At 44.6% G+C, this 13,355-nt stretch overlaps 1 protein-coding gene across 5 annotated transcripts in view; it reads right to left on the minus strand.

Moving 5' to 3' along the window:
* Positions 1-408: 408 nt before the first annotated feature.
* The window catches only part of LOC119396636 (glucose-6-phosphate 1-dehydrogenase), a 35,116-nt gene continuing 22,169 nt past the window's right edge, over positions 409-13,355 (minus strand). For 2 of the 5 annotated variants that reach the window (XM_037663922.2, XM_037663923.2), the window contains exons 2-12: positions 8,907-8,996; positions 8,272-8,309; positions 7,707-7,815; positions 7,013-7,230; positions 5,484-5,642; positions 4,494-4,619; positions 3,732-3,825; positions 2,775-2,991; positions 1,741-1,946; positions 761-930; positions 409-600 (exon numbers count right to left, since the gene is read on the minus strand). In XM_037663922.2, coding sequence (XP_037519850.1) covers positions 519-600; positions 761-930; positions 1,741-1,946; positions 2,775-2,991; positions 3,732-3,825; positions 4,494-4,619; positions 5,484-5,642; positions 7,013-7,230; positions 7,707-7,815; positions 8,272-8,309; positions 8,907-8,996 — 1,509 coding nt within the window. In that variant the 3' untranslated portion in view covers positions 409-518. Of the gene's footprint in view, positions 601-760; positions 931-1,740; positions 1,947-2,774; positions 2,992-3,731; positions 3,826-4,493; positions 4,620-5,483; positions 5,643-7,012; positions 7,231-7,706; positions 7,816-8,271; positions 8,310-8,600; positions 8,727-8,890; positions 9,032-10,171; positions 10,352-13,355 lie in introns of those variants that run through there. The other 3 variants (XM_037663921.2, XM_049417178.1, XM_037663924.2) reach the window with 3 other exon arrangements.

Raw genomic sequence — 13,355 nt, forward strand, 5'->3', positions numbered from 1 at the left:
GTTCACAATTTTTGGCAGTGGAGCTTCCAACGTTAGCATTTCCTGGTGTATACGCAGCACCCTTTTCAAGTACTCACCCGATGTATAAACCAAAAGTCGCACAGAAACCTCACACTGACAAGAACATTTTGCTAGACTCGTGGGCCGCCCCTACAGGATGCGAAGCAGACCTGCCCTTTTATTGCACGATTTACAGTTGGGTAAGCATTGGCACAAGCAGCAGTGACTAAGAGCCACTGGGTTCAGCTACATTTTCACCTTAAAAAGTATTATTAATCTGTAATTTAAGACACAAAATTAAGGTAATAAACACATACCTTGAGTCCAATGGTTGCAAACATGTGCACACACATTTTCCAGCTGGAATGTGGATGACTAAAAGGAATCGGACACTTGAGAATGGATGTTTCAATGTTTATTTTTGAAAAAGAACCATGAAAGAAGCGTAGTTTCTGCTTTCTTTCTGTAAATAATGTTTTTATATGTACGTGATAATTATAAATAAACGAGGATGGATTTTAAGCTTTAGTCCAACGATATGTGCCATAGAACTTGAAGCCCGCTCTTTTCCAGAGATCGTCTGCCTCCTTGAAGCCTCGGCTGAAATTTGAAAAGACTTATGAGTGGTGCATGAAAGAAATGTATGATTGGGCCACTGCCAGAAATACTGCAGTGACTCTAAAGGAGTGACACCTCCAGGAGTATAATGTTCTATCAATCTGACAGTGTCCACCAATGGTCTAAGAGCAAAGCAACATACCTGCCATACTCGTAAGGCACTGGTTTGGGCTTCTCCCTATCAATCTGATGCAGGAGGGGCGTGAAGATACGCCAGGCCTCTGCCAGCTCATCACTGCGCACAAAGTGCACCTGACTGCCGTAGAACACGTCCAGGATGAGACGCTCGTACGCATCCGGCATGACCATGCCCTGCAAGGAAGAATGAACCACTTCATGACCAGCTGAAGGCGGCGTGCACGTTTCAGGTAAGTTGGCGGAACATCACTTCAATTAGCAGCATGCTAGCTAGGCTATAATGATGAAATTAATGACTGGGCAAGACCGGGATAAAGAGAGATTGCCCTCGTCTCATTTGTTAGCAGTGTGTCCAACCGACACACTGCTAGACTCGTGGCATTCCTGTGCACAAAGGGCGGTATTCAAAGACTATTTCTTTCGGCAATACATAGTTTCACTTTCACGAGATTAGCACCTGGTGTGTCGGTGTCTACAAATGAATTTTTCGGTCCTATGTCCTAGCACGACCGCTGCAGTGCCAAGCAGCTATGACCTGTATGTGACTGAACGTAGCCAATACCAGTCTTGCGAAATCTTGTGGAAGTGAAAGTATTGCCATAAGTCATCCGTTCCAGAATACGGCCCTATGTAAGTAACTTCACTGCCAGTGTTGGCATTATTAATTTATTTTGTCGCAAAAGTGCAAAGATAGCGGATTTCGCCCATTTATTTTGCTTGTATGTGAGAGAGAGAGAGAATGAATGACTTTGCATGAATCTGTGAATGCACATTCTTAGTGTGCTCTAGCAGGTCTTCAGTCATAATGCGGGTGATGACATGCTTATGTTATTAAAAAATTGCAAGAAGTTTGAGCCTTCTTGAACCTTTCAGCACACTAGGTTTTATCAATATTGAAAATTTTTTATCTTTTTGTCTCTGGCCCTCTGTTGCTTTAACTGCACAGAATCATTCAAAAGCATGCAGTACAAAAATAGCAATAACCTTGTAGCGACTGCCGTAGGTAAGATCCAGCTCAGTCTCCTCGATGTCGAAGGCCATTCCAGGTTTCTTAGTCATGAACTTGACGTAGATGGCCTCGTCAGGCTGCACCCTCAGTACCAATTCATTGCGCTTGCTCTCCCCGGCAAAGAGGTCACCAGCAACTTCCTTGTACTGGATTCGCACTTCTGCCTTACGTTCATTCAGTGCTGCATAGTATAAAATGTAAAGCGGGACAAACAAAAATTAAGTTGCACAGAAAATATCCGCAGCAAAAGGTAGTCTAACATGCCAGCAAATTGGTGTACTGAGAGAGTAAGCCTGCTGCTCCTAGGGAAATTGCCATGAAAACGTAATGCCAACAGTGAAAGGGAGGCAACAGGTAACTGTTGTTTATGCGGTATATACGACATATTGCGGCTAATACATCCAGTGGCTGTTCTGTATGAGCAGTTCTCACTTGCCATTCATGATAATATGGGTGGAGTATTTAGCTACTATGCCATGAGACCCTCCTCCAAATACCACAATCGGACTCGCATTCTTTCTTTTTAAAGCACAGCTTTGGTTACATCTTCAGGATTTAAAGTTCATTTTCATTTTTTCGCCATATATATTTGTGCATATGCATGGACAACTTGGGGCACCGATTACATGCCTGAACAAACTTCAGCACTGGCACATACAACAGCATATGTGCTATTCTACGACACAATTTCTATATGCCCATACCTCCCTATTTATCCACATCCAACTCTCGTCAAAACTCTCCCCCCCCCCCTTCCTCTTTCGTAAGCATCAGACAGTGCCTTTGTTCTCGTAGTGTAGACGGCCAGCAGCTACAGCCAACAAAGCTGCACTCCAGTCATACACAGCTACCTCACTAACTCAAATATGCTTCGTGTCATTTAAAAGGCAAGTAACACAGGGCAAACAATGCGAGAAAGGAATCTACCAACTGAAAAGTAGTACATGTACAAAGAAGGCACTGCTTCGTGTTAATACACACACAGTTTACACGACAAATGCCTACGAACCCTTGCCACATCGAAGGATGAAAGGCACTCCTTCCCAGCGCTCGTTGTGGATGTAAGCTACCGCTGTGGCATAAGTGGCCGTGCGGGAGTTCTTTGGCACCGTGGGGTCGTCCAGGTAGCCCTGGGTCTCTTCTCCAGTGCCGCCTGGCTTGCCCACGTACTGGCCCAACACCACGTTGTCCATAGTAATAGGGGGAACGCACTTGAGCACTTTCACCTGCACAGTGCCACCAACATCATTCCAATGCTGCTCGACACTCATCAGTTGAGGCAAGTGGACTCTAGTTTCATGTCTGTACAGTGCTAACAAATATACACGTTTTCTCCCAGCACTGCAACCACAAGAAGCAATCCCACCCACCTCCGTGTGTAGCACTAATGTCACATCCTTTCATGAGACGGCCTAAAATGACGTGTTTCTAGAGAGTGCACACGGCACACTAAGGTTGCTAAAGAGATCATTACACACAGAAAATTCTTCAGGGAAGTTGTGCTTGTGCACATGCTCCCATAAATCTAGCGTTTCATATAATAGCCAGAGTCATGTTCTCAGCATTTCAAACAAATGCATGCGCACTGTTTTGCCCCAAAAACCTAGCAATCTGGCATAAAGAGCAACCAGCTAGAGTCCTTGGAGTAATACCATATCTTCACCTACTATATGACCTGCCTCTGCATATAACTCATGTGCCTGAAAAATGTACAACAAAAAGCAATAAATAACCACTTGCACAACATAAATCTGACTTCTCATTAAGAGATTTCAACACAAGTAACGTGTGCAATAACTTTGCAACATTTCAAACCTCTCATTTTTACTGTAGAAGGAAATAAGGCGCAGACTTCCTGTTCTGAAACCTGGAGCAGGAAGCAGGAAACAGTGTGCCGTCCTGTTGCCGATTATCAGCATGCACACACGCACAGTCACGCAAAGTGCAAGCAACCAAGACTGCTAACCTTCTCATTCCTGATGTCCTCTGCATTTGTGGACACTGGCCTCTCCATGGCCACAAGGGACATAATTTGCAACAGGTGATTCTGCATAACATCCCTGTAACAAGCAACGTAAGCAATCATAAGGGGATGACTCAGTTTTTATATAACAGCAAACATACACATTAAAGGCAAGGGGGCGAGTACAAAATCAGTTTTTGTAACTTTATTTTGCAAACAGTAGATGGAAGCTCGTTTATGTCAGTATAAATGTTGATGAACAGCCCTGAAACCACTCCAAACAAAATGCACGATTGGCAATGCAAGCGAGAAATGTACGTGTCGATTGCGTTTCACAAAACCGTTTGAGCATGTGTCCAACCACATTACAAACTAGCTTCGGAAAGTGCTTGGCTGTAGTTCTTGTAGAGCAAATAACGAATGCAGTTTGAGCAAGTGAGTTTTTTGTGTATGTGTTCCTGACAGGCATTGAGCATGCCTACAACAGCAGAGAGTAGACTAGGCTTTCAAGTGAACCAAGTGTAGGATCAATGCTTAAAAATTTGCTAGCAAAAACGAACAAAAGCCATATGTTTTATAAACCAGTTGAAGTCAACCCCAACATTTACAACACATAACCATTTCACTCAGACCATCACACCTGTATTTGAGACAACCATTTCACCCACTGCAAATAACCTGTACTACTGTAATTTTAATGCAGTAGTTAATGCACTGTTAATGCCAGGCATTTACAGCCTTTTGATGCCAATTTATAGTACCCACCTGATAATACCAAAGCTGTCAAAGTAACCACCTCTGCCTTGTGTTCCAAATGGCTCTTTGAACGATATCACAATACTGGCAATGTTGTTTCTGTTCCACGTAGGACCAAAGATCTGGTTTGCAAACCTGAGGAGGGATAGAAAGAAATGAAGAGAAATCGTGAGTAGGCTGCCAGCACTATCCATCACTTATTTCGAAAAAAGCCACGTCACTAGGCTCACTCGTCACTTTTCACTAGATACCATTTCATGGGTCATTAATAAAGAATCGCCAGTTAAGTGAACCAGCGTCTGCACGTATAGCGTGGTGCCTTCTTGAAGGGCCGCATCTTTGGTCACACTAAAGTACGACTTTAACAATTAGGTATAACAGAGGCAGCACCATGTATTCAGACATCATGAACTCAAAGCTTTGATATAATACCTGTAGCAGTACAAGCCCTACATTGTCAATGGAAGCAATGCAAAGTCATCAGAGATGTATTTTTTTTTTAATTTCCTTTGCAATCAAGTATTGCTTCCCTTCTATACCACAAAGTCTCACGGCTAGAAGCAGTACACACAAAATTGGTGGAGCTTAGTACACGTGACAAGTTGTCTTTTGACCCACCCTCCCCTTCCTTATTTCAATTGCAAAAATAACCAATTTCTTCTATGCTTTCCTTGGCGCTTCCTTGTCATCAACTTAACCTAGATTTTACTTACAAAGATATGGAGCCCCTTGGTCTCCCTTACTATTCTTGCTCAATCCAATAAAGTTTTGGAAGAATATAGAAACAAGTTTAGGTTAACCTCAAAATGCTAATATACTTTCCTGTGTACAGTTTGAGAGTATAGGAATGAAGAAGCGCGACAGGTTCAGCTTTAAGATCTCCTCACTAAATGTCAAATATAGAGCCAGTAATGCTTCGATAACAAAGGGCATGCAAGCTTTTATCGGGGAGCATTTAGTAAAGATGACGACGTAGTGCAACATCTTCCAACTGTTTACCTAATTGCCATGAGGTTTTGAACCATCTCTTTGCCAAGATAGTGGTCGATGCGGTATATCCGAGACTCTTCAAACAGCGAGGCCAGGTGGTTGGAGAGCTCAGCCGACGAGTCCGAGTCCCGGCCGAATGGCTTCTCAATCACAACACGGGTCCAGCCCCTGGAATATTGAAGGCAGGCTCAACTAAAACGAACAGAAAACGAGCGAGCCCATTTGCGCAGTATCGGCAGTAATGATCGGTTGATCGAATCAAGAGATTTATAATGTCCAAAGCAATACTGGGGGCAAGTGGAGGCATCACTGTGGTTAGCTCGGGATCAATTTCAAGCACCCAAGGTTTTTGACTATGCACTCGAAACTAACATTGTCACCATTTCTTGAAATCTGCCCCTGTGATTTATCATGGGCCTGTCAGTACTGGAAATCATACTTGTAACCAAGCACTCAACAGCAAAAAACGTGAGAAGCAAGTTTGACAGATCAAAGCAATATGAAGGGCTATGCCAGAAGCACTAGCGTAACAACGCCTAAATATTTCTCACTGGCACTAGCAGTAAATAATTTAAGTTACCACGTGAAACACTATGTAACATAACAAGAGGAGAGACATTCAAAGCTATTATTATTCACTTTTAAAATATACATGACGCGAATGATTAGCATAAAGTTACGATACTTGTTTCGCAGTAAGCATATCCAAATTTGAGGAAGAAAATTTTAAATGTGATTATTATTTCGGCAGTGAAGGAAGAGTAGGAGCACATACCTTATTTCATTAGTGAGGCTGTTAATTCCTGTTAATTTCCAAGTCTGGCAGCTATAAGTAGCAGTGCTTTAACTTGATAACCCCTATTTAAATACATGGGAATATGAAATAATTTTTCTCAGGAACCATTGGACCTGAATTGACGAGAGTTTCATTTAGAAGAAAATGCTAAAACATTAGCAACAGTAGGAAGTGCAGCTTTATCTGTTGTGGCTGTCTTTTCCCGTTTCTCTTCTTCAGGATTTAAAAAAAAAGCTAGCTATAATGTTTACATTTCCATAATTCTGCAATGAAGAAGCGTATCAGAATTCTGCAAATTTCACAATATAACACACCTAAAATATTCATATTTGCAGTAATATAGACGACTTTAAAACGAAATAATTTGAAAGTGTAACACTTGTGAAACCTCCACAAATATTGAGATAATTTCACACAAGTTGAAAATTTTTATATCAAATTTGTCTACTCCAGTTGCTATGACATGTTTACAGAACTGCTACATCTGCCTTTGGTGCAGTGTCTTTGTGGCATTTTCCGCAAATTCCACGAAAAGATTTCAAGGCCCAAATAAAAATTCTGGTCACTAGTGTTGCTAAACTGTAGCTTCCTTTTTTTTTTAATGCATTCCATTCAAATCAGTCACGCAGTTGTCGCATAAAACCACTAACGCATATTTGTGCACAGGAAAGCTGGAGTTGGCCTTGAACTTAATCATCCTCTCAAGTTTAGACGAAAATGAACCATCACTGTCTCCACTTACTGCTTGCTCATGCAATGCTGCTTGATGTTGCTGGCAACTTGCTGGAAAACGGTAGGTGGCAGAGCCATGTAGAACATTCGGTTAGCACCGGCACTGCCTTCAAGTTTTTCCATTTCCTTGTTGAGAGCTGCAAAGTCATTGCCCTCATCATATTTGCCAGACAAGTACGAGTTGGAGCGGGTGAAGTCGGCAAACCGGCTCTTCTCGTCGTCCTTCACCTGAGGCAGAAAACATTTTCAAAGGGAGATTATTCCCTGAGCAACTCTAAACACTAAAGAACTAATTCAACTTATTTTCGTTTGATGCCTACTTATTTATTTTCCAGAATGTTGCTGCAGCTTTACACTTTACAAAATTGTTACGTAAAGAAATGTTACAGGGAAGTGAATGAGTACCAAACTATCATAATTTAGTTAAGACATCAGGAAGTTGAGAGAATTGGTACCGACCAAAGACTCGTGGTAAGCAATGGTAGGGATGCAAAACACGCACAGAATAAAAATGGCAAGACACCACTCGTTGAAGCGCATTGCCAGGGGCCGAGTTTCAGTTTTTAACAAGAGCTTTTATGCGTGTTTGTGTTAGTTTTCTTTGTTTTGCTCATTGCAAACTACTAGTAATGCACACAACTTGGCAAACCTAACTAGAATGTTATTTCATACATCTTTAGGTAAGACAAAAACAGAAAACTTACTTTTAGAAAAGGGACAACCTTCTCCCACAGCTCCTCCAAGGTCATCTTGGTGCGAGCATACCCGACGAACTTTGTTTTTGGTGGCAATAAACCGTCTCGGAACAGTGCCCTGTAATTTAATGAGGAAACGGCATCTTCGATTATGAACCTTTACAAATGTTAGTTTTTATGCCGGTGTACATAATGCCACTATAACAACGCAAAAGCCTGAATGCCGAGATTTAAAAAAAAAAAATTTGTAAGCACCTGCGCCTTAGATGCATGCAACATCTTACTTCCATTTCTTCTTATACAGGTTGGGTTAGCCGTTATCCTTGCTTCAACAGTCATTTACTCATTTTGGATCACTTACAGCTGTATGATGCATGCATAACTGCCAGCATGCCTTAACGGCAGATGAAGTGGTGTTTCGGGCTCCGGAATGCTTAAGTTACTTATGCCAATTACCTGTACCAATGGTAAATCACTGCGGAATTAATTTACATTTAACCGCTAATTTCATTTATTTCTCGCCTGCCATGCTTCGAAAGGGGGCACTACATTCGGAATGGCTTCACGCACTCACCATAATGTTGGGTAAATTTTTTTCTTCGCCAAGTCCCCCTAGAAAGAAAAGAAGCGGACAAGGAATAAGTGCCCGAGACGCGCGATGCACACGCATGTGCGCAAGTCGAACGTCACACCTCTCCATCGATAACCACAGAGAAGGAAAACACAAGGAAAGTGCAGCTACTTAATTCTGGCGTGCACCTACTTGGAGGAAAAAAAAAACGATGCGCTTCAGCGGGCAATGGGAAGAAGTGCTACCGCGTGCAGCCACAAGTGCGTCCGCGCACCACACCGGCATGCAGGCACACCGAACACTCCACTGCATGCATCGCCTCGAAAACCTACGAGCTCGTGTAAGACCACACAAATCGCTAGTTCGTCGTTCGCAGAGTGACCGTTGATCGCATCGCCGGCCGGAGCTGGAGAAACGGCAACTTCTCTACGAATCACTCCCATCGCGCCTTCGAAGACAAACCCGCTCCCACGTGGGGCTCTTGTTTTTAACGAGCCAAGCTCGGGTCCGTCGCTAAGCGCTGGTCGGTAAACATTGGGAGGAACCGCGGAGCCGCGGAGGCAAATGCAAAACCAAAACCAAGCCAATGAGAAGGGGGGGTGGTCCCCTGTGAGTCCACCACTCCTCTGACCACTCACCGAAGCGCCGAGCACGACGAAGATGTGTTGCTGTCCCTCCTGCACAGGCTCCTCGAACAGGTGTATCGATTCCTTCAGGAGAGCGATGCACTGAGGAGAGAGAGAAGGCGGGAACGATGTTTGAGGCATCTCGGTGGCTTCTGCGGCAACAACGGAGGCGCAAGGCTTAAGCGAGCCGCTCTGTACGCAGCCCAGCTTGGCTGTCGATGGCTCGTACTTTCCCTATTTGTAGCTAGCGGCCGCAGCGGCGGGCGATAGCGGTTGGACGAGCGGAAACGGATGAGCGGCGCTCTTGCGGCGCTTTGACGCACGCCACCAGCGGGCACGTGCCCGTCCCGCTGGAAAAGCCAACGGAACCTGCGTACGACCGGCCTGCGCGCTGGCTGATTGGCTTCTGCTCTCCCCGAGCGCTCTCGATAGTAAGTATGTTGCGCGCAGGCCCCCACGAGAGTGATGTCGTAACCGGACGGTGCCCCCCGCCCCTTGTTTTCTAAACTGGTTTGCGACCCTGAGCGCGAAGGGAGAAACTTGGCTGGCACTTGGGAGGGGCGTAACTACCTTTCGCTTTTACCTGTCGCGGTTGTGCTCCTCTAAACAATCGTTTTTCTACGATCAACAGCTGGCCAGTAGTCGTGTACTGCTTATACGGGCGCCTAGATTGATCGCGCGTTCGCGTGCTCCAACTTCCGTTGGGCCGACTGGCGCGGTATGGGCTGTTTTGATATAGGTATCGATCAAATAGGCTTTCGAGTGCGCTGTCAAGCACTCTCGTAGTACTGTGCGCTCAGTGCCACCGCTTTTGTATTCTCTTTCATCCCTTCTCATCTACGCGTGGTCGCGTCGTCTGATTGTCACGCGGAGATCTGCGAGGAGCGCGGCTGCCGTTTAGTGATAGTCTAAAAATGGAAAAGTGTGGCGCGATTCAGCACACCCAAAAACAGGCACTGATAAAGCGACGCGACAGCTGCTTTCGTTCCCTTCCTATTTGCGACGTATATGTGAGCAACACGACCGTGCCTCTCTCTGGTAGCTCGACTGATTGACAGTTCTGAAATTGAATTTCGTTGCCGCCCGGTCGAGCGACCGAAAATGATGTTGCTTTAAGCAGCTGAGCCGCGACATATGGGACACATCCTAAAGCACTCTATAGCCGCTCTCGGGTACTCCTGCGATGAGCACAATGCGGCTGATACGACGAGCGCTTTTACGCAAGCAGCATGTTACGTGGGCGTGTAGACTGGTCCGAAACGGATCTCGATACTTACAACGGACGCAGCCAAGAAGAGCAAGCAAACACGGGTGGCCAGAGGGAAAAACCCCGTTCTGACCGGGTAAAAGCGCCATACTGTGTCCTCGCAGCTCTCCGAAAGCAACTCTTTTTTGCCGACGGCGACCCATTCTCGGCTGTTGCACTTCGGTGCTACCCTCATCAATGTTTCACCGATAAAGGATTCCAAGCGTCCGCGTTGCCTTGGTATCGGGAGCGGAATCTTTTGCACGCCGCTCATCAACGAACTACGTCAATTATATAGTGACCGCGCGCCTATTAGGTGAAAGACGGGAGCTCCAGGACAAAAGTACAATTTTCCTTTTGCTGTAAATACGTGTGGGGCTTAGGTTCATAAAAAATTTTACCAACTTGAGGCCTTGCAAAGCGCCCGTCGTGACCTCAGTCTTTACCTTATCCCAACAGGTCGAAATCCTTTATTTTATTTGTTGTGACTCGAACCCGCTACATGTGATTCAAAGTAGGCAACATGCGCTCTTTTTTTTTTTTTTTCACTCACATCACCACTACACTCGCCGTTATTCACCACGCTGCTTGCTTTCATACATACAAAACTCCGAGACTGATACAAGCACTGACCTGTAACGTTCGGCCGTAAATGCGTTCAGTATTAGTTATTATTATTAGTATATGATTTACATCAAAGCAGCTACTACTGCTTCAAACTGCATCGTCCGTTGCCATGGTGAACGAGCGGAGGCCAGATACTGCGCGAAACGTTCGGTCGATACCACTGCAAGTGCAGGCTATGTGCGAACGGAAGTATTAAAAGTTGATACTTTTTTTTTTAATCTTAAGGACTTCTAACATAAACAAGGTTAAACGATAATTTCGTATAGCGCCTGCCGAGAGCACTCTTGTAACTCCTGCAAGTGCTGTACAAAAGGTAACAAAGCTCGGAACTTTTAAGCTTTTAAGGTAGGCAGGTAGTAAACTTTATTCGGATCCGGAAGAATTTTCACATCGTTTTTATAGGGGCAAGACTGCGGGCTGCTCCCACGTTGGGACAGGGAGGGGGAAAAGAAATGAAGTATTAACTTCGTTACTGGGTCACCACCTGTTAGAATGGCCTAAAGCGAACAAAATCGAAACGTTGCAGATAACGCTATAAAAGTCACCACTGTTCTGAGAAAATTCTGACTATTTTTTTCGACTACTTGTGCATATTGTATTCGATTCGAAAACACATTCGAAAACCCATATCAAGAACAAACCTACTACAGAGTCGCGAAGGGCTGAGAAACTTTTCTAAATGTATTAAAAAGAATGCGAGTAAAACAGGAAATATAGGCCCTCGATATCGTGACTCCTCTTTTACTCCTTTATGACTGTCTTCAATAAAGAAGTGTAAGTAAAATAAGAAATGAGGGCCACAATAGCGTGGCCCCTTCCATGACGCTCGTATTTTTCATTCAAGCGTCGGTCAAGGGGTGTTGATTCTTCGGGTGTTTAGGGTGTCCTAGTTCAATCCACGTAAACTGACGAAAAAGTATACAAGCGGCCCTCCATGTGGGGGTTTGAGTCTTAAGACAGCCACGTCAACCTGGAGCCCTTGCTGCGCACGTCACTGTGAAATAATAATAGTAGTTAAGCGGTCAATGCACAAGCTTACAAAGAAGAATAAACGATTCAGGCGTTGCCGCGATGATTTTTGTTTTTGGTAGTCACAAACATTGCCGTAAGATTGAAGAAAAGCTACCAAACAAAGCTTCATCTATATGTTCGGCACAGAGGGAAGATGGGAAGGAGTTTTAAGGCCAGAATATGTTAGCATTGTAGGGAGGCTGCTTCTGACAACGACATTTAACACACACAAAAAAAAAAAAAAATCCGAGAAAAAAGAAATATCTATATTGACTGAACCATCCTCCAGAGAGCCTCATAAAACGGGCACAATTTGCAAATTTGGCCTTGGTATACACACACCTTTAAGAAAGGAAAGAAGAACATGTTACTCTTATCGGTGAGCCCTGGTTAGCCGCGTATGTGATTCTCTTTAAAGAGAGACGTGAACTCTCTTTTTGGTGCCGCGACTCTTCGAAGGGAGTGTATGATCTCCAAAGGGAGTTCACGGGTCTCTTTAAAGAGAGTCATATACGTGGCGAGTCATTACTTACGAGGGTGTAAGTACTGACTGTCGTATATAAGTCATAACTTACAAAAGAGTCAAAGGACTTTTTTTTTTTTTTCTAAGACTGTAGGCTTACAAAATGTCTTTGGGCGCCTTCCTCCCGGTTCGCGAAGTAAGCGGTGATTTATTCAACGACGCCGCCTCGTTTGCCGACTCGCAATGCGAACGCCGCACTTCGCGATCTGGGCCGCTGACTTCTTTTGCTGCGCGCGCGAGCGACCACAAAAGAAAAGCCGAGCTCGCTGCAATGCGCGTCGGCGAAGCGCAAACAGGTGCCCACTTTCGTATGAACACAACTTGCGAAGGGTGCACGCGTGCCAAGACCCCGTTACGACAGCTTACTTTATTCGCTTCTCGAAGTCGCTGTCGTATTCCTCTCTCCAGTCGGCTTTGATCGATGCAGATTGCGTTCCTCCGCGCACCGTTAGAAGCGTGCAGCGTTGTGGAAGCTGCAACGCTTCAGAAACTTCCACAACGCTTCAGAAACACACTTTTTTGCTTGCCGCAGGCGGTATGCTCGAAGCTCAAAACAGCTTGCTGGGCTAGTTATGTACTGAGCACATGCAATTTTGCAAATTTGCATGTGCATGTATGCACGCATGCATACAAACGCACGCACAAACATACATAAAGTATTTTGATTCCCCCCCCCCCCCCCCCCCCCGAAAAAAATTTCTGGCTACGCTACTGGTTCTTACTGTACCCTTTTCCTTCCATGTTTGCATGTTTTTTTTTTCCTATTTCGTTTAAGCGCTGGAAATGCAGCAATGCTCGAAGCTCTTTTGTGCGGAGTACATCAGACTATTCGAACCAGGGAGGTGAAAGCTATAGACTAGTATTCAACTATTGAATTATATCAGCGAGGAAGCGGATAAGGTTTCAGGCCAGTCCTAACAGGCCTAGTAGTTTTTGTTGATGGTATTTGCCCTCTTTCACTTTAGTGACCGCATAAGTGTATGCAATATTTAACGGGATATGGGTTCGCTTGCAAGGTTCTAAGCGTAAGTCATAAGTGTTCATCTAAGCCTGC

This window comes from Rhipicephalus sanguineus, chromosome 6 (genome assembly GCF_013339695.2).
Source record: "Rhipicephalus sanguineus isolate Rsan-2018 chromosome 6, BIME_Rsan_1.4, whole genome shotgun sequence".
Classification (NCBI taxonomy): domain Eukaryota; kingdom Metazoa; phylum Arthropoda; class Arachnida; order Ixodida; family Ixodidae; genus Rhipicephalus; species Rhipicephalus sanguineus.